This window comes from Misgurnus anguillicaudatus, chromosome 13 (genome assembly GCF_027580225.2).
Source record: "Misgurnus anguillicaudatus chromosome 13, ASM2758022v2, whole genome shotgun sequence".
NCBI lineage: Eukaryota > Metazoa > Chordata > Actinopteri > Cypriniformes > Cobitidae > Misgurnus > Misgurnus anguillicaudatus.
The window spans coordinates 11,063,754-11,088,273 of record NC_073349.2 but is presented as its reverse complement, the minus strand read 5'-3'; the positions used below and the strand labels follow the sequence as shown (position 1 = coordinate 11,088,273).

Genomic DNA, 24,520 nt, shown 5'->3' with positions numbered 1-24,520 from the left:
GAGTCCAAAAGCATCCCAATGAATATTCACAGCCCAAATACCAACATGAACTAATGAACAAAATCCTTTCATCTCTAACCAGCAGAAAAAAACATCAATCTGCAGAAACCGTTTAAAAGTAGCCCAACTCGCTAAAAAGGCAGAGGACCTGGCAACACAGCGGACTGGGAAACTCTGAACGTGCCTGACTTTGTGCACATAGCTCACCCTACATATATGAAGAAAGTGTCTGACTTTAATTATAAGCACACAGTAGCGCTGTATATAGCAGACCTGTGTCCGCGCTGTCCGACGGTTGTGCAGGAGCATGAGATGTTGACAACGAATTTCAATATCGATTTTTATCGATTTTATTGATTAGTTGTTGCAGCCCTAATATTTTGAGAAATTATAGTAAGCACACAGCTGACTTTTATAGTATTTGCTTTTCCGACTATGAAAGTCAATGGTTACCGTCAACTGTGTGTTATACCATCATTTATCAAAATATCTTCTTTTGTGTTCAACAGAATAAAGATACTCATACAGGTTTACAACAGCATGAAAGTGAGTAAATAATGTCAGAATTTTCATTTTTGGTTGAACTATCCCTTTAAAATGAGCTGATATGATTTCATTTTTGTCCCAAAAATGACTGATTCAATGGAAGAAACAATATAAATGACTGATTTTAGTTCAATTTACTTTACTTCAATGATCTACTGTGATTTTCTGTACAGAAAAAAGACTGATCCAATGAAAGAATCTAAGAAAATTACTAATTGTTGTTCAATTTTGTTCATTAAAATGAGCTACCATGCACATTTTGTTATGAAATCAGTTAATGCTTTGTGTTGGAACTACGTGAATACTGTAATTGGTACTTTTTACATTCATTGACAGCAACCTTTTCAGTCTGTGTCTCAGACAAAGCCACAGAAATTGTATGGCTTCATTTTCATTTTATATTCATTCATTGAGTAGATGATTTTATTCAAAGCGACAGTATACTCAGAGACAAGCATCTTCAGAAGACTTGCTATATATTGTATGAGATGTATAAACTACTTTAATTCAACTTTTATAGCCCGTGACAGCTTGACAGACCCAGGTCACTGTGGTTAAATTTACACTGCAGATCTTGATGCCCAATTCCAATTTGTTGACTATATCCGATTTTTTGCTTCATCTTTTAAAAGCAACTTGTATCCGATATCAGCTTTTACCTTCCAAGCTATACATGCTGCCTGGAACAACTTAAACCACAGAGGAAGTAAAACATTGCGATATGCAATGGACACAGACAAAATCCTTATACAATATTTAAATACTAGATTATACTGCTTTATTTCTGTAACAAGACATTAAACTTCAGCATTAATCTATTAAGTGGATCGGTCGTCCTCCAACGCCGCTTTTTCAGTGACGTACGGCACATCTCGACATGGGAATATCTAATCTGTCTGCTTACATTGCGTCCGCGAATACATCTGATTCATATCCGATTTATTTCCATATATGAATGAGGCCTGAAACTGATATGAGAATATCGGAATTAGTGCTGCACAATTAATCTCATCGCAATCGCGATGTCAGCCTGTGCGATTATATGACAGCAAAATGTTGCAATTATATTAAATAAATAAATGTGTGGACTTGTTAACACAAACTTTCTGATAACACTTTGATGATTTTCCTTGCTGTTTAAAAAAGAAAGAAAAACGAACAAAAAAGGCAGTGCACGTGTGGCATGCACGTGTGTGAGGTGCGTCGTCACTTGTGTGTGCGCAGCGCGGAAATACCAGAGCGAAGATGGATGCAGAGGAGATTGACAGTGATCTGGTAGCTAAAAAAAAACTCTATGTCTGTTGTATGGCGGTATTTTGGATTTAGGATTACTGACACTGAGCAGTTGCTACATCACATGGCAATTCGAAAACATTTCTAGTTTTACAAATACACATTTTAGCATTATCACTAAACTGTGTGTGGATTTTCCTTAAAACCCATCAAGTTGACTCATGATACCATTTATTATAATTGCAACCGCACATATAATATTAGCATCAATAACCGCAATGGGAAAAATTACCGAAATCGTGCAGCCCTAATCGGAATCTATGTGTTTTTTTTCTGTTTACACGTTTGTGGATCATATCCGATCTGTGCCACATGAGAGAAAAATCAGAATGGAGTCACTTCATACATGCAGTGTAAATGAGGGCTTTGTGCTTTTGTTGTACTTTAACGCATAGTTCAAAGGTTTACCTGAGAAAAATGTGAGAATCATCTCCTAATTGACAATCTCAGATGTATATGAATTTCTTTCTTCAGCTGGATACAAACCAGTTGTGGGTAGAGTACCCAAAATCTGTACTCCAGTAAAAGTACAAGTACTTATACTGTACAAAAATGTACTCAAGTAAAAGTAAAAGTAACAATCTAATTGTTTACGTAAAAAAGTATTCGATAAAAAACTCATCAAGTAGTTAGTAACTAGTTACTTCAGATCTGATAGAGAAGCCTAAAAACACTGAATTTCAGACTACCTGAAGGGCTTTCACAAACCATCTCCTCGAAAGTCTCATTGTTCTGCTTATATACGTAAAACCTAGGTTAAAGTAAAGCAGCCTATCTCAGTCCTGCAATGGGTACCTCAACATCACATTGTGTCATGTGAGAAAAAATCTCAAACACACAAAGATGTTTTTCTGACAGTTAACGGTTTCACGTTCACAACAACAAACTTGTCAGAATCTGCCTTTAAACAAGCTAACAGTACACAAAAAAAGAACCTGTGTTTAAAGTGTGTCTGTTTGTTATCATGTTTTTATATGAATAAGTTTTTCATTGCCTTTAAAGTGCAATTACTGAACATAAATAGGAGCTTGACAGAAATTATAATTTTAGAATTTCATAATGAAACTTATCTGTTTTTGCAAATCAACTCATTAATTATAATATATAATAAAAAATGTTACTTTAAAAACATACTTAATTTTTTATTTTAATAAGTATATACCTTCTTTAGGAAGGATTTAAATATAATACAATCCCATTTTATTTATATGTATTTTCTACACTTTTGTGAGGTGTATTGTGGTGTATTTATGTATTAATGCAAGACGTCACATTATGCTGTTTAGTTTGTTAAGTTTTGTGAGGAAAGGATATAGAAATGTGCAGATGTAAACATGTGTTGTTTTCAAGGTTTACAGGATTTGTCAGTGCTTGCACAAAAGCGTATATGACAGAAAACACTCGGACAGTGCGTGATATAGTAAATGTGCCCATAGTTACCAAATTCCCATTAATAGTATAGGGGTGTAACGGTACGTGTATTCGTACCGGACCGTTTCGGTTCAGGGCTTTCGGCACGGTGCACCGAAAGGCCGAATGCAATCTTTTGTGTGCGCCTGTGCGGAACATAATACGTGCGTTTCCACATGAACATAATAAGTGGCGGAAGTCTCCGTGTTCAACGCAAGTCTTCTGTCAAACATATAACATAATTCGGCCCGCAGAAAGATTTTTATTTACTTAGTTGTATATTCGTTTGATTATTGATGTAAACGTTTACGTGTCGTGTCTAAAAGCGCATGTTAAACGCGAGTCAACGCACTGTTTTGTTCTTTCAAAAGTGCGTGAGAGGTTGCGCGTCTTTCGTTGCTACGCAATCATGAGACGCGCTTTCTGTGACAGCGAGAATAAGGAATGCGTGATCAGATTTTTCATCTGCACCTCACGTCAATCATATCATTGTCACAATGCGATCAGCTGGTCGGGACAGAGAAGAGCTGTAACCCGGGTTTACTCAGCTGTTACTCAGCTGCAGAGGGGTTCGTTATTTTAAGTCACAGCTTACATTGACACCACAAGCAAAGATTAGGAGAAACGTGCAAAGATCAAAGATGGCTAGGTATGCAACTCACTAATCTCAAAATGAGTATATAATAAGTATATCATCATGTTGCTTGCTATGCAGTTACACATAGAGCAGTAATATTATTTTTATACAGAGATGGTACAATACTGTGAGTCCAAAAATAAATCAAAACAGAAATTTTTGGTGGCAAAAATGTAGGCTAATAGTTCATAAATGTATTCGGGAATTGAATTTGTTAGTTCAAGGTTTTAGTAAAAAAAGTTAAGGATAAGAAAAGAGTTACCTACTGATATAAAATAATGTAAAAAAGAACTTTGCAGTAGTATTTTATTTATAAGTTTTTCATTTTACATATATTTTATATATTATATTTTAATAAAAAGTGTTTAAAAAAGTGTAAACAAATTATAAAAAAGTTTATAGTAATAAACAACCTGCAGTTTAATGTTTAATGCATTTTCCCCTTAATGTACCGAAAATGAACCGAACTGTGGCCTCAAAACCCGGGGACGCACCGAACCAGTGGTTCTTTGCTCGTAATCATAGAAGAAGCATTTTTAGTGCCATATAGCACCGGTAAAGCACCTGTGTCCACATAGTGCTATGTACAGTAGAACCATATGTAGTGCTATAGTGGTGCTATATGGCCCCCATATGGTTCTTCACTGGTGCTTCACCGGTGCTATATGGCACTAAAAACGGTTCTTCTACGATTACGAGCAAAGAACCACTTTTGGTGCTATATAGCACCGTTTTTTTTTAGAGTATATATATATATATAAATATAATTTAAAAGCTTAATTTTTTTATCTGGCATACATGTATGTTGCTTAAAAATAAAATGTATTTTGTCCAGTTGAAAAGTTGTTGTTTGTATACACAGACATTTAAAAATAACACATTTTAGTGTTGCAATAGCAATAACGCAACAGAGTGAAACCATGATATTTTTGCTTAAAGGTCTCATACTGGCAAAATCTTATTAACGCACAGCAATCATTTAGTTTACTTCTGGATATATGCATGTATAATTTTAGAAAAAAAAAGGTATATATTAAGTAATTATATATATAATATAAGTTATACATAAAAATGTATATAGACATGTAAATATTTCTTAAATATATACGTGCATGTGTGTATATTTATATATACGCAGAATTATTATACACAATACACACATATATGTTGTAAACAAAAACTTTCACTCTGCAAACGATTAGTATGAGGTTTTTGGGTCTTTGCCAGATGCGTGGGTCAGGGTTTTTTCTAGCCCGCGGGTCCCGCTTTTATGAAATTATTTGGCACGCCCTGCACCACTGTATCTATTTCTACAACCCGCCCGCACCATTAAATAGACATACGAGGCATTGTAATGTAAGTGAAAACAGGCTTTATTTCAGCCTAAAAGTGTTTGGAAACAGCCATTAGATTAGATTAGGGTTATGAGACGACCACTATTGGCTACCATAAAAGATGGCATGATGGCATTTTAATATAAAATTATTTTTGTGTTTAGCTGAAGAAAGGAAGTCATATACATCTGGGATTTTATAATGGCATTAAACAGAGAGAATTTTCATATTTGGGTGAACTATTCCCTCAAATTCATCCAATTTGGTGAAAACAAGAACACATTTCATTTTTGCCGTGACTTGAAGCAGTTTCAAAAAGACATTATTTGTGGGTTTTGTTGGTAAAGTACCCTGCAGACGACACAACTTGCACAGTAACAAGCACGCGCAGAGACGGCACACACAAACACGGGCCATATGTGGTGAGATCACACCAGGTGTGTGGCTTCTAATCAAGTGCGCCGCTCGCATCACTCAATCTCTGCTTAAGATGCTATCATAGCGGCAAAATCACAGGATTATTCACATTTAAGTGTGACATTCGTTTCGAAAATTGCAAATGAGGAGCTCTCATACGACACTCATATTGCGTGAATCAAAATGTCTATCATCAACGACAGAACGGGCATACGAAAATAATTCTCGAACAATTTGAGCATTTTCTCAGCTGAACTAAAATCTCCGCTCAGTTTATGAGCATGTCTTGGAGTATATTTCCAGTGAATTTGTATGGAGAAATAATTTCCACTCTCACATCTGTAGGGAGTCAAGCTATTAAGCAGTGACGGTTCCAGCTGTATTTCCTTGGAGGACACATTGTATCGAAGCCTCCGAAACCTTTTATGACACTCAATTCATTTTCAAAATGACTGCACAGCTTAATTGAAATCTCTACCACCCATCCAAAACAAGTCCCATTCCTGTAAGCCTAATTCTGCACGTCAGGACCGTTTACTGTCGTAATCATGATATAGACTAATAACAACCAAATCTGTAACAACGGATTTGTTCCTGTCTGTAGTGAACAATGCTTCACTATACAACAGACATTGTACAAACGGTTTCGCTTTCGAAACTGCGACTGCCGCAACATCTTTACGCCTTAGAAATGAAGTTGAAGTTGATAGAGACATAGTTGTGAATATGCCACAAGAGCCACATGGGGAAAGAATTACCAATTCATTTTACCTGCAAGATACTCCATGATTGATAGCAGCAAAAACTGTTTCCATAGTAACGTCATCTTCAGCTGCCAGGGGCGAGTGTTCCTTGCATTCAGTGTGCCGTGAATGAACGCCTGCTCTTGAGGGAGAAACGCCTGACCTGTTGAAGACCAAATTATTTGAAGAATTAGAAAAACTCAAGCTGTTACATAGAGACGGCATGGGATTATAAGCAGCTGTTGCAGCCGCGTGCTAAAAATTTCACAGTATATACAGTGCTGATGTTGACTTGAAGATAAGTGAGGATTCTTGCCATGATGCAACTTTATACTGACTGGCAAGCTGAAATAATATGCAAATGATGTGTATTAGAAGATGTAGCCGTAAAGAAACAAAAAAGGTAGACAGTTGTGGTCATCAAATCCTCTCTGTAACCATCAAGGGCTTAATGAATTAGGGGGTTTTCATGGTGGTCACACTTTTTATGACGAAGTAACAGACATTCACCAGTACAATAAAGATCTGAATTTGAAATGGACCAATCATGTTTTATATTACGACAGAACACCAAAACAAAAGAATGTATACATCTAAACAGTGGTGGACCTAGAATTTTATAAATGAGGTGACGAAGGCTACTTTAGGGGTTCATTTAGTCCATAAAAGAAAACTGTGTAACCTGTATCAAAAAAGCATGAATGAATCCCATGATTGTTAATTATTAAACATGAAATATAGACCAACTGCACTGCATGCATTACTAGGACAGATGTAAACATAACGTAACGCTGAATTTTAAACTATTTCTCACATCTTATTTACAAAAGATCTAGGGCCCTATCATTCACCCGGCGCATTGCAGCGCAATGCGCGATACAATTGCCTTTTGCTAGTTTCAACCCAGCGCAATTATAATTTTCATGTTTAAATAGCAAATGCATTTGCGCCCAATGTTGCGCCCATGGGCATTTTGGTCCGAAAACGAGGTGTGTTTAGGCGCATTGTTGGCGCATTGCTATTTTGAGGCAACTAAAATAGACTATGCCATTGACCAACTAAAATCTGGTCTAAAGTCTATGGCGCAATAATGTTTTTGTTATTTAAAGTGACACCATGTAATTTTTCAACCTTCATAATAAATTTTCAAGACCCTTGTGATAGTACATCGACTTTAAATAGGTTGAATGACATGTCTACCATAGCCTGACGGGGTCTGTATCACTTTTACTCGTATTTTAAAACTTAGGAGCACACAAAAAAACTACAAAATTCGACTGCTTTACGGCACACGTCACTTCCTCCACACAATTTGTTTTTTACCTGAATTTTGCTGGAGGCTTACTTAAGGAATGTAGAGAGCAGCTTCTGTTGTGTGACTCTGTGGCACAGTCTTTAGTGTCACGGACCTATGACACGGGCGACCCGGGTTCGATTCCCCTTTAAGGCAAATTTTTTTATATAAACTCTTGATTCATACATAAATGCGATGTTCTTTATAAATGACGGCGATTATCTTGCATATAGTTCCCTGTATTCACATGCGGTGTTCGCGTATTTACCTTTTTTTTTACTGTGTCTATGATATTTACATTACAATCCAGGATGCAATAGCAGTCAAACTTGCTCAAACTCACACAGCGTAAAACCAAACCCTATTCATTCACCAATCAGATCCGAGCGTTTCTCTCTTCTCTCGTCCTCATTTGCTGCGTTCTGCTGTCACTCGCGTGACGTATTACAAAGCGGCAGCCTTTAGGTCTGCTTGGACCACATCGGTTTACTTGGATTTGGAGCGACAATTTTCACACAAAAGAGAGGAAAAACGAGCGCCATTGCGGAAAATCCTGGTGGCGAGGGAGAGAGAGAGACGATGCAACAATATTTGTTTGGGAAAAGGCAAGGAAATACTTCTGGTCGTTTCTAAATTGGAAGGCTGCAGCCTCCGGAGGTCAAATATGCAGGCTGCATACGTCATCAAGCCTGGTTTATTAAGGTAAACTGAGCATTACATTCGCAAGTCATAAGCATACTGCAACAATTTACGATTAACTAAGTATAATAGTCAACTTTGTAATTGTTAATATTGTGAAATAAGACAGTCTTGATGACGTATACAGCCTAGAAATACGACATCTGGAGGCTGCAACCTTCGGATTGAGACATGGCTTCTGCCACGACGAGTTCCTCATCAGAAAGTTGTAACATGACTGCGTTTCTCCCTGTTGTCTCAAAATGTTGATCGTTTAACGTTTTAAATGTTTAGTTTTTAGTTTAGTTTTAAGGCTGGCCAGTTCCTTTCCTTTGCGACAGTGCTGCGGCGCTTGTGGGCTCTAGGGGCGCTAGAAGTGAAAAATACGTGTCTAGCACCCCCTAGTGGCCAAAAAGTTTCATGGTGTGCCTTTAACGAGAGCGTTAGAAATATGTGCCTATAAACGGGACAACAACGCAGGTTTGCTTATCATACACATGGATGCGCAGCATCTTAAAAAAGCTTTTAAATATGAAAAAGTAAAGCATTCAAATGTAAAAGATTATTATTGAGTCTCTTGGACATAAATGAGGACAGATTATGAGACGTTAGAAGGCGTAAAGAGCTGTTTCACCTTTAGCCTAGTAAGAAAATAAACGCTTTGCTTTAAACAAATGCATCTATTTTTAAATGTTTTTTAAATGCTTTCCCACAGATTTATTGTATATGATGACTCTGTACCTGTGGATATGGTGAGATGAGAAAATTTTTTAAGTAATGCTTTAAAAAAAACATATGGCGCTGTCCGAGTCCTGAAACAGCTCTCCGGACGTTTGTTAATTCTTTATCTCTTGTTTGTATTTTTAGAGTTCAAACCTTTTCTTGCATATTTGCAAATTATTTTATGAGATTACAATGAAAAGCCTGCTATTTGTACCTCTATGACTGAAAGAAAACGGCTTTTAAAGATTTTAATCCAAAAAATAACAATTTCAATACAAGTGAAAACAACACAATTATTTAACATTAAAGGCGGAGTCCATGATGTTTGAAAAACGCTTTGGAAAAGGAGACGGGCCGACTACCAAAACACACTTATAGCCAATCAGCAGTAAGGAGCGTGTCTACTAACCGACATCCTTGCCGGGTTGCGTATGTGTGGGGCGGATCTATCAACAGAAGGTCCAGATTTTATTGGGGTAGAGGCGTGTTTGTTTAGGTGATTTCAAATATCAACATTGGCTTTCAAACATCATGGACTCCGCCTTTAATCTTAAACTGGTGGTCTTCTTCCTCCACTTAGTTTTTCAGTTGACAAAGTCCATCATCTAAATAGAGATTAGACATAGCGCCAGCGCAACTGGCTTTTGAAGGGGATGAGAGATGAGACTCTCATTGGTTTATTGCAAGTTATGCCCAAAACACACCCATTACTCATTACAAGAATAGGAACAACCCTTTTTGACCATGCGCTCGGCGCACAAACCATTTTTCCCGTCATTAATTAGCAAAAGTGGAATCGGACATGCCCATTTAGACCGTGCGCCATACGCTTTAGACAATGCGCTTAGATCGTTAAAATAGGGCCCATAATGTTAGTCAAGGTAGTTGGTTAAAGTTGGTTCAAATAGCAGAACTCAACACTAAGGATATTTTGCAAAAAAGTCATTTATTTTATGTAAATATGGATTAATCTTCTTTTTACAAAGTTAGAGACGTTAGTCAAACAGGAGCAGAGAGTGATTTTCTCTTCTTATTTTTTATTTAAAAACAGGAATTGTTCACTTCAAGAATAAAAAACATGCTATTGAGTGCCATAAAAGAAAGGCCAATCTTTATTAAGCAGACTTTCTTTTGTCCACAGAAAGACAAATACTACACACTCTTCTAGACTACAAAGAAATCATTGTACGTTAATACTCTACACATATTTGTTTTAACAATGTGCCGCACTGTCACATGTAAAAAAAAATCAACTTATTCTCAAGATTCGTGCATAAATAGCCGCAGTGTGAAAAGTCCTGCAACACATACACCAATTTTGCATGATACGCCAGTCCTTCCCATTCAATTAATACGATGCAACTTTTCATGACGTTTTATGTATGGTTTCTCTTTTTTGTTTTTACCATGTTCGCTTGGGTTTTGGGTTAGAACAACTTTTGGTCAAGAACAGAAAGATTTAGGGATGCACGATATATCGGCCGATAACGATATGTCGGCAGATATATCATGCATCCCTAAATCTTTCTGTGTACAGAAATCTACTCACTTTAGCACCTTTTTGTGGTTAAATTGTTTTAAATCACTTGAATGTTAACATTTGCAAGCCTTTGAAACACGTGCAAATGATAAACTTTCCCTATTTAAATGTGCATATTCAGTGTTTCCCCTACCATTATATAAGGGGGGCGCCCCGCCCTTGTAACGTCTCGACCCGCCCCCTTGAAGGTCAAGTATATTTTATTTGATTATCTTTATAGCGCCAGAGAACAATGCTATTTTATTAAACAAACTAAATAGCCCTCAAGACAAGTAATATGTTATTTATCTTATTTCTACGATGGCATGTTTTTTTTTTGACTGTGCGTTTACAATTATCCAATTGAGCGCGCACATTTATATTTTAATGTTCGGCTTAATTCACTGAATGCGCGCTCTGTTATGTTGCGTGCAGCGCACGCCTCCAACTGAAAAGGTGACGGTGTTTTCCCACACACACACGCGCGCATTCTCTCCTTCTCTATCATGCTGTACAGTAGCTATATGCTATAACTCTGTGTAACAGTAACAGTGTATGCTGTCATATTTCTGAATTTACATCGATTTGTCTGCGCTATTAGGCTCCGCGACCAGGGCTTGACATTAACACCCGCCAAATGCAGGTAGATTTCGGATGTGGTGGGTAAGACAGCCAATCCCACTAGCCACTTTGGCTGTTTGAATATTTTTTTTATTGTAGTTTTCTTAAAAGTTATGCGAAATTATAAACAATGCGCAATGACACTGGGAAACTACAACTCCCATGAGCACTCCCTGCACCCAGCGCAACATACTGATACGCGCGCACGATGCAGCGGAGGCTCGCGTTGCGGACCAAGCGCCAACGTTTTACCAGAGAGAGCGCAAAAGCTGATGGATTTGCGAATGCACGGGACGCAGTCTGAGCGCATACACGCACACTTTGGGAAGGATAAAACAATTGCATGGAAGTGAGTGAAGAGATTTAAAGTGCGTGCACACTCTCTGGGCAAGAGCTGAGAGAAATTCATAGCGCATACCTGAATGCACACGTCCCAGTTTTGTCCGAAATCAAAGGAAACCCACAAGAGGAGAGGTTCGCGCATCATTTTAATGTAGGTTACTTTGTGCAAAAATAATACCCTCTCGACATTTGCCATTTAAAGTCTTAAATAACTTTTAACAAAAACCATGATAAAGCATATCAATTTTACTGCTGTTGTTAATAAATATTTCAAGTGTTTGTCTAGGGATTTTGTGTTTATCTTTTTAGTTAATCTTCTACACCGCGCTCCACTGTTAATATATTAATTTAAAGTTAATCTATTTATGCCTTTCTAGCATGTTTTTCATGCACCTAAATATATGATATAATCTATATTGATATTAACAGCTAAATAATGTAGTCTTAACTTGGGTGGTCAGTCTGCATTTGAAAGTCAATCTGCATCTAATCTAGCTAAATCGAGTACAATTACTCAAAGTCATTTTAGGATGCCATAGTCAAGTTTAATCATATAAAATGTATTTTACCAGCAACAAAATTGTGGCCAGTGAAAATGCTGAGTGGGTAGTAACTTTGGAAAACAACTAGCCACTTTGGCTGGTGAGCAAAAAAGTTACTGTCAAGCCCTATACGCAACATACAATAAAACTCACATTTGAAATAAAAAAGCTCATAACACAAAAAGACATGATGAGAAAACAGCAGTAAGGCTTCAATGTAAATGTATGGTTATTTTGTCAGACAATTACAAATCGAGTTTATATATCAGGATTTCAGCAGAGTTAAAGGAACAGCTGGTTGGATTAAACTCAAGGTGTGACTGCATTGTGTTTACTCACTACTTTATAGTCGACTCGTTTTATGTCTGACAACAGAACAGATGATAAAAAAAAAACAGGATTATTCTCTCCAACAAATGCATCATTTAAAATGTGTTTATCATATAAATGTATTAACTAACATTGACGAACAATGAATGAGCAATTAAAAAAAAATATATATATATATATATATATATACAGTATATATATCATATGCATGCAAAATTGGAATTTGGCATATGCATAACTTTTCACACTGCGTTTTATTTATATGCACTGCATAAGAATGGGTTGAATAAACACACCGATTAACGGAAAGTTAATTATTGGAGGAAGTAAAATGTATTTTAATGCCAGCCCGGACACCCCTCTGGCTGTGCCACTGAATCTAAAACAAAACCTGTTTGCCCTTATGCCTATACACTTACTAAACATAAGTCTTTAATTCCACCAACAACAAAATATACATAAGGTAGCAACCTAATATTATGTACTGTACTTCTGTAGCATATTAAAATGTACCCACTTAAAATAGCTGAAAATAGTCAAATCTCAAGAACTGTATCTTTCCACTTGTGTAGATTTTTATTTATCCACTCTCATGTGAATATTTGCATGTGAAGTCTTTCTCAAACGCAAACCGAATAAACTTATGATAATAACGAGGATTTGATTGTTAGACTGCAGGCTATGCGCAGCTCCGCAAGGGAGTCACGTATGATATATAAACCCACAATACTGTACGCTTACTGTATAACTGTCTTATATAATTTATATACACTATACATCATACCACAACCAAACATACATATTCTCATTTTAATAAACATAAGTGCTTTAAAAAAAATAACGAAAGCTGCTGCTGGAGAATTGCCATTGGCTACTGTATTTGAAAAATTAATGAGGTGAGTCTATGAAAGGTTTAGGGGATGTTTTGATTAGGCATTTATAAATGTAATTGTTTAATAGAATTATGCTTCATTTTTTATGTTTTTATTCTAGTAACAGCTCCACCACAAATTCTGGCAAATCAGATTTTGATATGTTACGCTAGTCCTTACCGTTCACTTATGCTGCGCATCTTTTCGTGTTGTTTTATGTATTGGTTTCTCATTTGTTTTCTTTGTTTTTTTTAAACCATTGTCGCTGAAAAAAAAATAGAAACCAACAAATAAAACCACATGAAAAGATGCACCGTATAAGTGAACAGGAAGGACTGGCGAATCCTTTGCCACAAAATTGGAATTTGGTGTATGTATTGCATGATTTTCACACTGCATGCTATTTTTATACGCATTTTATGGGAATGGGCTGGCTAGTTACAACTACACAAGTTTGCGATGCAATGTGCAAATGTCAACAGCAACAATGGTTTCGGGAAACACCTGAATTGTTAAACTATGCTAAAACGATGGAACTTGCGACCATAGTTGGCTTATAATGCTATTGGGCATTGCACCTCAGTATGTCTAAATGTTGGCGCCCACAGATGTCTGCTGAAAGATTAACACAGAAAGTTTTCCATTCACAAAATTCTCCAGCCCTTAAGTGTTGGTTTATTAAATATTTAGCATCATTTGATTATAATGTCAGCTACCAGTAAGTCTATGGTACTCTCAGCTCTTAGCTTAACACATTTTATCACGTTTAAATCCATTTTCCCCCAAAATCAGCACGGAAAATGGAAAATCGCCTGCAGATTTCATCTGGGTCTGATTATGAGACAGAAATAATATAATTTAGAAAAATAAATGATATAAGCCGGTTGGACATCAACTCTAACTGTGATGGTTTGCAGAGATTTAAAAAAACAACATAACACAACAGCCAGTGAGTTTTGATGGTATTCGAATGGGATCAGTTAATTGTTTCCTATGAAACCAATCTGCCATGCAGCTTTTAAATCAATTTATAGGGCCAAAAATGGAGAAAGAAAGGGATGGAGAGAATGGATTTATTACAGAAAATGAGATCAGAAATATTGTATGACAGTAGATATGAAATGGTTTTGCTTCAGGATGCGTATTTTTCATTAAGCTGTAACCCACACAGTACCAAAATTGTTTATTGTAGTACAAATGTAACAAAACTTGACATTTATTAATATTACCATATACTGCACAGCCCCAAAAATATGCAACACTATTAATATGGCATAGGCTACGAAAATTTATATTTTGCTTTCTAAATGTACAAATTTAAATGGTTTCATGCTCTCAGCAGCCAGTAATGTACTGTATAAAACAAAGTGTGTTTGGCACAAACCACTTATCAAACCATTTATCCTCACTGCAAGTGTATTACTGTAATATGAGTTTTCACCTTGAATAGATTTGGTTGTGGTTAAGAGGATGAGGACTCTTCCATATTTGTATGTTTGTTTATTTATTTATTCTTTATGCTATTCCAGCATCCAGCTGGGGGAGACAATTTGGCATCTCCAATTCACCTAACCTGCATGTTTTTGTGGAAGACATCGGAGTAAACCCACACTGACACAGGAAGAACATGCAAACTCCACAAAGAAAGACCTCCTGACCTAGCCGGGGCTCGAACCTGCGAAAAGAGTGGCTTTTGACACCAACTGTATACAGGATACCTTTTCCCTTTCAAAAGTTGATAAACCTGTTTATTTGCTACCCTAACAATGCATGATTACATGGTTAGACGAATTTTGTTATTTGCATTTAATGCTTTCCTCTCAAATCTGCACACTTAATCCAAACCAAGCCCAATGGGTTGCAACAAACAGTTGACACTGAGTCACTTTCTAATAACACACTTCATTAAGAATCATTAATCACAAATACCTTCTAGGGCTGGGCAGTATATTGAGTTTTGGTAATATATCTGTATTTTTATCCCCAGCGGGATACAGGATTAGACATTACCGTCTATATTGCTATGGTCTAATAAGAGCCTCCTTTGCAACAGAAATGTAGCTTTAAAACCAGCTCGCATATTGTGCAGCTATATATTTTTTAAACAGGAAGGAAACCCATTTCTTTGCATTAGGGATGCACCGAATGTTCGGCAACCGATATTATTTGGCCGAAAATAGCAAACTAATTTTTGAAAACACCATATTAATTTTACGCTTCATAAATGCAGCAGCATTACAAGTTTCATTTATCATTTAAAATGAAGACATCCTGAAAAACTGTGCGTTTGACCGTGCGTGTACTTTCGCTTACAATTAAAAAATAGACTATACTCTGGGGTTAAGCATCGTTCCAAGTATTTAAGTTGGGTGTTATAAATATGTAATTGCATTTTCATACCTGTCAACATTGGGATTTGAAAATAAGGGAAAGTACCCGAACCCTAACATTACTTTTCATTACTATGCAAGGGAATGGATGGGTACATTGCAAAAAATGACTTTCTTACTTAGTATTGTTGCCTTGTTTTAAAGGGACACAAGGCAGCATTTTTATGTTAAAGGGGTCATATGATGAAAATGTTAGCATTGCCACTTTGTAGGTGCGAGCAAAAACAGGCCATTGAAATTTGGCTTTCATTATGATGTCATAAGGATATCTTATTAGAATAATACCGCCTCCTTAACCTGAACTCTCCAACCACTGCACTGCCGTTTAGTGCAGAGAGAAAGAGAGAGAAAAGAAGGACCCGACAGCACAATTGAGTTGAATTACAACAAACCACCATCATTGTGATCAGTGTTTGCACTTTATCCGCTCATTTGCATTTTAAAAAACACACCCAAAACGACACATTTTTGGACTTGACAGCACAATAGAGTTTCAATTACAACAAACCACCATCATTGTGATCAGTGTTTGCACTTCATCCGCTCATTTGCATTTTAAAAAACACACCCAAAACGACACATTTTTGCTCAAACCTACAAAGTGGCAATGCTAACATTTTCATCATATGACCCCTTTAATAAATCATCTTCGTAAGTCGGTATATGGTTAAATGACTCATTACATGACGAATGAAGACTCTCTCGACCGCCCCTACCGTCTGTAGGAAGAATACCCCACTTGCAAGTTCGCTGTATCCGACCCGGTGTCCTTCAGTCTCATAAAGTCTCAGATATAGAAAGCATTTACTCCCAGACACTAGGGGGAGCTAGTAGAGAAATAATACTCAGACTTGCCTTGTGTCCCTTTAAGTACAACTTGATGAGCAAAATTACCTAAGAAAATAATTCTAGTTTTTAGACAAAAAAATTCAAATCTAAGTGAATTATTAAAACAAGCAAATAAATAAATAAAACTCCCATGGGGTAAGAAAAAAATCTTGAAATAAGTTAACTTTTTTCTTAAACACTTAAAGGTGCAGTGTGTAGATTTTAGCGGAATCTAGTGGTGAGGTGGCGAATTGCACCCCTTCATTCCGAAACACATAGAGAAGCTACGGTAGCCGGCACAGGACAAACATGTAATCGGCTGAGACAACGTAGTGACAAACCCGCTCTGTAGAGCAGTTTGTTCGTTTAGGGCTTCTGTAGAAACATGACTGTGCAAAATGGCGGCTTCCATGTAAGGGGACCCGCGGTGTATGTAGATAAAAACGTCTCATTCTAAGATAATAAAAACAATAGAGTTCATTTTGTAAGGTCTTTATACACCACTGAAAACATAGTTATCTATATTGTATTGCATTGCTCTCAAAAAATCCTTCTTAAAGTTACACATTGCACCTTTAATACAAGAAAAAATAATGTCAAATTTTCATACCCCATTGGCAGATAATTTTTGCTTCTATTAAGCACAAATTCCCTTAAAATTTTCTTAGGTCATTTTGTTCATCAAGAAAATGCATCTTAGACATTTGTACTAAAAGCAAGACAAAAATACTAAGAAAAAAAAATAATTTGCAGTGGGGTATCTTGTATCATTGTTTATATGACTCTCTTGCATCTGCAAGTGATTTGTTATACACATAGGTCCCAGATGTTGCTTTCCTTAACACCTTCTGAGTTAACCAGTAAAGCACAAACAGCAAAGTTTCCTTACACGCAGTTACAAAAAAATGCATCCAAATCTGTGAGTCTATGTACGCTGGCGAGCGGGAAATACGCGTGGCAGTTGTAGCTTTCGCGCTGCTCGTCATCCTACACCACCCATCCTTGGGAAGCTTTTCTTCTTATTGTTTCATTGTCGGGTGTCATTTCAGTGATATGTAACAGATATACTGCCGCCTGCTTTATCGGAGGCAGATGTCCTATAACAGTGGTGGCTCGTGACTGCTCATCCGAGGGGCGCTAATTCAAAATATGTTTGCTTGCGTTTTCAAAATATGTGTTTGTTTCATCATGCAAACCATGTGCATCACGTGTTTTGTCAAAATAAGTGCCTGCTGCACACGTGTCAAAACCGTTTATGATAAAAGAGACGCCCACGTTCACAAAATACACGCAAGACACTCCATTAACCCATTTGCGCCTGATGCTGCGTGTTTTGGCTCTGATTACGCAAGAGATTATGCAAGTAAATGGCAAACGTGAGCGTCATAAACCCTTATGCTAAGTACACACCAAATGCGTAGTATCGCGTTGCTCGCTCTAGATTACTCTTGGGATTTAACTTTGTGTCATGTGAATTTTTCGTTTGAGATGAATATTTTCAACTTGCGCGAAGGCGCGTTTGAGGCGAATAGCGCCTGTTTTCGCGGCAATCACGCCACCAAATTCGCGTCATTCGCATTGCCCTGCGCGAGGACGCGTCTGATCACGTCTTTGCATTGACTTTGTATGTAATCTACTCGAGCAAATAGTTGAACTCGCGTTTGGTGTGTATGCCCCATTAGATGCATCTGCAGCAGGCACTTATTTTCACTAGTGATGCACCGAAATGAAAATTCTTTGCCGAAACCGAAAACCAAGGCCGAAAAACCGAAACACCGAAATAAATTATTATGCCAATTATTAGTACAATTGCATTTATGGCTATCACTTTACTAGGGGTGTGTGACGGGAAAAAAAAACTCACAGTTCGGATCACATTACAGTTTTTGAGGCACAGATCAGATTATTTTTCGGATCAGCAAAAAGCGGGTAAACAATAAAGAAATTGCAAACATTTATAAAAGAGAACAAAGTTGTACATTAATAAGGTCTGAAATTAGCATTAGGTACAGAAATCAAATTAAATGAATCATAACACAATAAATTAAATATATATATATATATACATTTTTAGAGCTATTTGTCCCTTGTCATGGGTTGTTTGATCAACATTAATGACACAGAAGTAGGCTAATCTACATACACTTAAGACATAAACAAATGTTTTTATTAGAAAAAGAACACTGTGGAGATAATTTTATTTATATGTGCCCTGTCAATAACAGCGAGATTTTATGTTTGCTTGTTTTTTTTAAACGCATTCCTCTCGTATGTGCACTACCGAGGGCACTTAAACGCGTGCACATACAGAGACCAAGGGTGAATCCCAAACAGCGCAACAGTCGCTCCACATAAAAACGTTACGTTGTTTTCATTGCTTTATTCGCCAAATGTATGTTAATGGATTACAGTATGAGAAGCATTAGCGCAACTCTCTCTAAAGTTTACACATCAAGACATGCTTAATCTTTGCAGACGAAACCTGAGTGAAACCTGCTTGAGCACGAAGGGGAGGGGTGGGAGACGACTGATCACCGTGAGTGAAACCCAAGCGCTAGCGCACAGATGGGAGGGGCGCGGTTGACGTTCATTTTCGATTAACATTTTCGGCTGGATTTTTTATTTTGGCCCGAAACCGATAATGCCATTTTCGGCCGAAATTTTCGGCGACCGAAATTTTGGTGCACCCCTAATTTTCACAAGACACATGATGCACACAGGATCTCTGGAAGCGCAGAAAATATATTTTAAAAAAAGGAACTACATACATTTTGTAAGAAACTTCGCATCAAGCGTCCTCAAAAAAAAGAAGTCACTGGCCGCCATTGCTCTATTATGTCTTCTGGAATGTTAAAAAATGTTCATTGTTAAATAATGTTAAATAAAAATAATAAAAAGGAAATTCTGAAAATGTAACTTATGCAATGGTGATAAAATTGGGAAAATAATTAGAAAATTTGAAAAGTTGGTTGGTATTCGACCTTCGGCTGAGTGTTTCATTTTATTCAGCTTCAGCCAAGAATTTTCCTTTCAGAGCATCCCTACTTTGAATTATATTTTTATCATACACTGTTTTAATAAAGGGTGACTGTGACAACATCTTACATAAAGCTTTGACTTGACATGTGGCATGTAAACATTTAATCCACCGCGTAAAATATACCCAGATATTTACAGTATACCCAAATTTCTTAGTTAATATCGCCCAGCCCTAATATATACATACAAGCTACAGGTTGGTTTCAACAGTAAAAAATGTGTAAATGTTAATTTTTTGTTTGAATTACCGCATGTCATTTAAGCGAAATCCTTAAAGGCAGCACGCTTGCTGACCTTTTCTCCTCAGACTGAATCGTCTGCTACCCTCCCATAAATGAGAGCGTGCGTTGTGTAATTACAGGTTTTGTTATTAGCAGTCTAATTTAGAGTCTTTTGTACAAACAATTCAACATCCTCCAAAAAACACCCTGTAGATGCGAAAATACCGCAGCTTAACCTTCCAACTCTCTAAAGTGAAGGATGCATTAAAGAGCCATGGCTACAAACAACTTGTTTTTTTGATTGTGTTTTTCTGTTCTTCTACTAACATAATAAGGGATCAATAGAAGAATATGTGTACGAATCTTCTTCAACAAGAGTCTTCATTCTTCTGAACCTGAGTGTGGAATATATTAAAGGATAATTCCGGTATTTAACACTTTGAGTCTCATTTCTGGTTTGTTTTGGATGAACTACAGTGATGGACACAGAAATTTTGACAATGGGTCGTGTCTTGACTTTTCGACTCATTTAGAAGCGTCTCTTGACTGCTTCAGAATGGAAGCCAATGACCATGCACAAAATGTCACCAAAACAACACCCAACGTTCATTTTCAAAACTGTACTACTCACCGAGTGGTTCGTGGTGTTCGTTGATGATTAAAAACAAATGTATTGGCGCAATGTATGATTTTAATCCGTGTTATTTGCTATAGTGGAACTATTTTTTCAGATACCTCACAACCGCGTATATACTTCCGCTCTATATTTGAGTCTGAAACATGAATGAACGTAGTCCAACAAACTGTAATAAAACGGTAGCATACTTTCAAAATCAAGTTTATTTATAGCACTTACATCATCCAATATGTTTTTTTCATCGGCAGAACAATAAAGAAGATATTTTGCAGAAACCCCAGTGCTCCGTCATGCAAGTCAACAGATCCGCACACTTTAAGAGCTAAAGCATATATATCCAATACAACAGTAATCCCCCATAACTCCGTGGGACATATTGACGTCTTGTGAAGCAAATCAATCAGTTTTTGCAAGAAACTGAACGTTATTTACAACATTATTAGCGTGAATGCCAAAGCAGGAAGCGCGTTTTCCGTTTGAGGCGATCTTCCACTGGTGCCGTTTGGTGGCTGTTGGCTATGGATGTTGGTCTCTCTGCGCCACCTATAGAGCGGGAGCGTGAAGCGCACTTCCTGCTTGGCAAAAGCTCTGCATTAACGCTGTAAAATATTTATATATATATATATTCGAACTGAAAATCGAATGTCCACCCACGGAACGAATATTCGAATATTCTGGTCCAGCCCTACAAATATGGGGAAAATTTATTCAGAGAGGAACCGAGCGAAAAAACTACAACCACATGTAAAAACAAACAGACCCTTTTCTGTTTCCCGGCGGCGGAGTGATATATCAGCGAGCAAACAGTCTTCCAAGAGAAGTCAATGGAATTTTACAAAATGCCAAATAAAACACGACAGTAGAGCCCGACCGATTTATCGTTTTGCCGATTTTATCGGCCGATATGAGCATGTCGCAGATATATCTGTATCGGCGTATAAGCCGCAGATATGCGCCGATATGAACGTTTGTTACAGAACACATTAAATGCATTTGAAAGATGTAAGTACTTGTTTGTCCAGCAGAGTGCGCCATACTGGTTGCTAATGGCGACCCAGATCACTCACTGTAGTGACACCAGCCAATCCCCCACCCCCTTCACTTCAGTTCAGTCAGTCAGTCTCTCACTTCAGGTGGCATGGAAGCAGTCACGCAGTGTCTTCTTCACAACATTGTTAAACCTGGTATAAAGACGCGCTTTGGTCGATTGGATTATAAATGGACAAGAGAGACGCATTCCCGCTTACATTTGGTGTTTTTAATCCGTCTCTTTGTCGACTTGCGAGTTAAAACGCAAGCGGGAGAAATGACGCGAGACGGAGAAATGACACGTTTAAACTACGCGCAGCCGTGCACTTATATATCACTATATGAGATTACTGCTGCTTGTGTTGTTAGGTAACATGCTCATTTCAGAGCAATTGATTCAATAAGCTCGCGCAACTCTACACCCTTGCTAAATAAAAGAGGCGGAGCGAAGACGCTTTAGTTTTATAAAAGTCTGAAGTTTGCACGGAACCCTGGGTTTGTGTTATAAAAACGTTGTGCACAACATTAAACATAGTGTACATTAGTATGTGCTCCGTCAAGCATTGTCTTCGTAACTGTGAGTGGCTAACGTTAACTAATTTGTGAAGAACACAACTTACTGTAAAGCTAATATTAATCAATGACTTCATAAGTTTCTCTTTATAACGTTCTCGTCAAAACTGCAAATGATGCAAGTTTTATGTATTTTGTTCTCTTTGTGTTTTAAAGTTATTTATAATAAGTCAAGTTTACTGTTTAGTGCACTGATATCCAACTAATTTTGGATAATAAAGTTTATTGTTAACTTCTTGCCTATAGTACATATCTTTGTCACATCAATATAAGTGTTGGATCACCACATTTGTGAGTGATCACCACATATGTGAGTGATTATTGCATTGCATTGTATTTATTCATATACAGTGAGTATATTATGTTAAAGTATATAGTGTATTCTATGTACAGTACTTTAGTATAATATACTGTAGTATATACTGAACTATAATATACACATAAAGAATATCGGCCGATATATCGTTATCGGTCTTTTTTACTCCCTAATATCTGTATCGGCATCGGCCCCAAAAAACGCATATCGGTCGGGCTCTACACGACAGAAACTGTATTTCGCTACACAACTTGTTTTTAATCATCATCAACGAACACCACGAACCACTCGGTGAGTAGCACAGTTTTGAAAATGAACGTTAAGTGTTGTTTTAATTACATGTTTGTGCATGGCCATTGACTTCCATTCTGAAGCAGTCAAGAGACGCTTCTAAACGAGTCAAAAACTCAAGACACGACCCATTGTCAAAATTTCTGTGTCCATCACTGTAGTTCATCCAAAACAAACCAGAAATGAGACTCAAAGTGTTAAATACCGGAATTATCCTTTAAGTATGAACTGCACCCGCTGACAGCATTACCACCTGCATTCAATGTAACAGCGCAACGTTAATTGTGGCACGCAAAGAGCACAGTATTTTGTAAATAAGGTGCATTTACAAAAGGCCTAATTTAGACAGGTACAAGGTGTGTTTGAACTAAGAAAAAAAGAAGTCTTGTTAAATATGCATAGCAATAAAGCAACACATGTAGTGCCTGGTTACACTGGATTGCATTGTAGCTTTTGCACTGTAGCTATGGGTTTGATTCCCCAAAACACACAAACTGATCAAATATATGATTATTGAATGTACTGTACTGTAAGTTGCTTTAGGTAAAAGCGTCTGACAAATATAAAATGTAAATGTGGTGCAACATTTTGGTAAATCTGTCCCTTGGAGGAAACTATAACAATTTTTCCCTGCCATGACAAATCATTCTCATTTCATAACTGTTCTATTCTGTGCCGATTCGACCGATCAGCCACGGATATGGTTTCATTTTCCACTTTATCGTCTTTAAAATGTAATACAAATGTGTGAGTCATTGCCTCGATAACGTAAACGTTTACAGAGGGTATGCGATGTAAATAGCGAGCACATTATAGAGGATGATGATTCATTTTTATTTTTAGGATTACTTTTTACCTGACCATTTTGCTCAAATAACACGTTTTACCAGATACAAATAGAAATTTGTAGCCAAGCAACTGAGCCCTGACGCCACTACATGAATTTTGTCAGCATGATACAAAACGGTTACAAAAATGACTTCTACTGTATACAAAACACACACTATTCCACACAAAACAGGTTACACAACCAGAGTTTTCTGGGCCGAGAGCAGTATGTAATCGTGTCATGCCAAACCAGGCTCAAGTGAAAACATACTGTAAATAATGCTTTCTTACCATTCTTTAAGGATAATTACGGTATTTAACACTTTGAGTCTCACTTCTGGTTTGTTTTGGATGAACTACAGTGATGGACACTAAAATTTTGACAATGGGTCGTGTCTTGACTTTTTGACTCGTTCAGAAGCGTCTCTTGACTACTTCAGAGTGGAAGTCAAGGGCCATGCACAAACATGTCATTAAAACAACACTTAACGTTCATTTTGAAAACTGTGCTGCTCACCGAGTGGTTTGTGGTGTTCGTTGATGATTAAAAACAAATATATCGGCGCAATGTATGATTTCAATCCATGTTATTTGCTATAGTGGAACTATTTTTTTCAGATACCTCACAACCCCGTATATACGTCCGCTCTAGATTTGAGTCTGAAGCGTTAGCACACTCCCGACCACTTGATGTCGACAACCACTTTGCCGTACAAGGACGCTGAACGGAACTCGGTGTCTAGCGTATAGACCAGGGGTGTCCAAAGTCGGTCCTGGAGGGCCTGTGTCCTGCAGAGTTTAGCTAAAACTTTCCTCACCACACCTGCCTCAAAGTATCTAATCTGCCTAGTAAGACCTTGATTAGCTGGATCAGTTGTGTTTGATTAGGGTTGGAATAAAACTCTGCAGAGACACCGGCCCTCCAGGAGCAGGATTGGACATCCCTGGTATAGACAGTCACAATCGAGTTCAACTTCAAACCTAAGGCTGGTCACTGAGCCATCAAATATGGGAAAAATTTTCTTCTGAGAGAAACCGAGCGAAAAAACTACAACCACATGTAAACA

The 24,520-nt window shown here is 37.3% G+C and overlaps 1 protein-coding gene across 2 annotated transcripts in view; it reads right to left on the bottom strand.

Moving 5' to 3' along the window:
• The window catches only part of cntn3a.2 (contactin 3a, tandem duplicate 2), a 116,266-nt gene that overhangs the window by 77,528 nt on the left and 14,218 nt on the right, over window positions 1–24,520 (bottom strand). Inside the window, exon 2 of one of the 2 annotated variants that reach the window (XM_055188235.2) lies at window positions 6,409–6,543. In XM_055188235.2, coding sequence (XP_055044210.2) covers window positions 6,409–6,463 — 55 coding nt within the window. In that variant the 5' untranslated portion in view covers window positions 6,464–6,543. Of the gene's footprint in view, window positions 1–6,408; window positions 6,544–24,520 lie in introns of those variants that run through there. The other variant, XM_073875003.1, reaches the window with a different exon arrangement.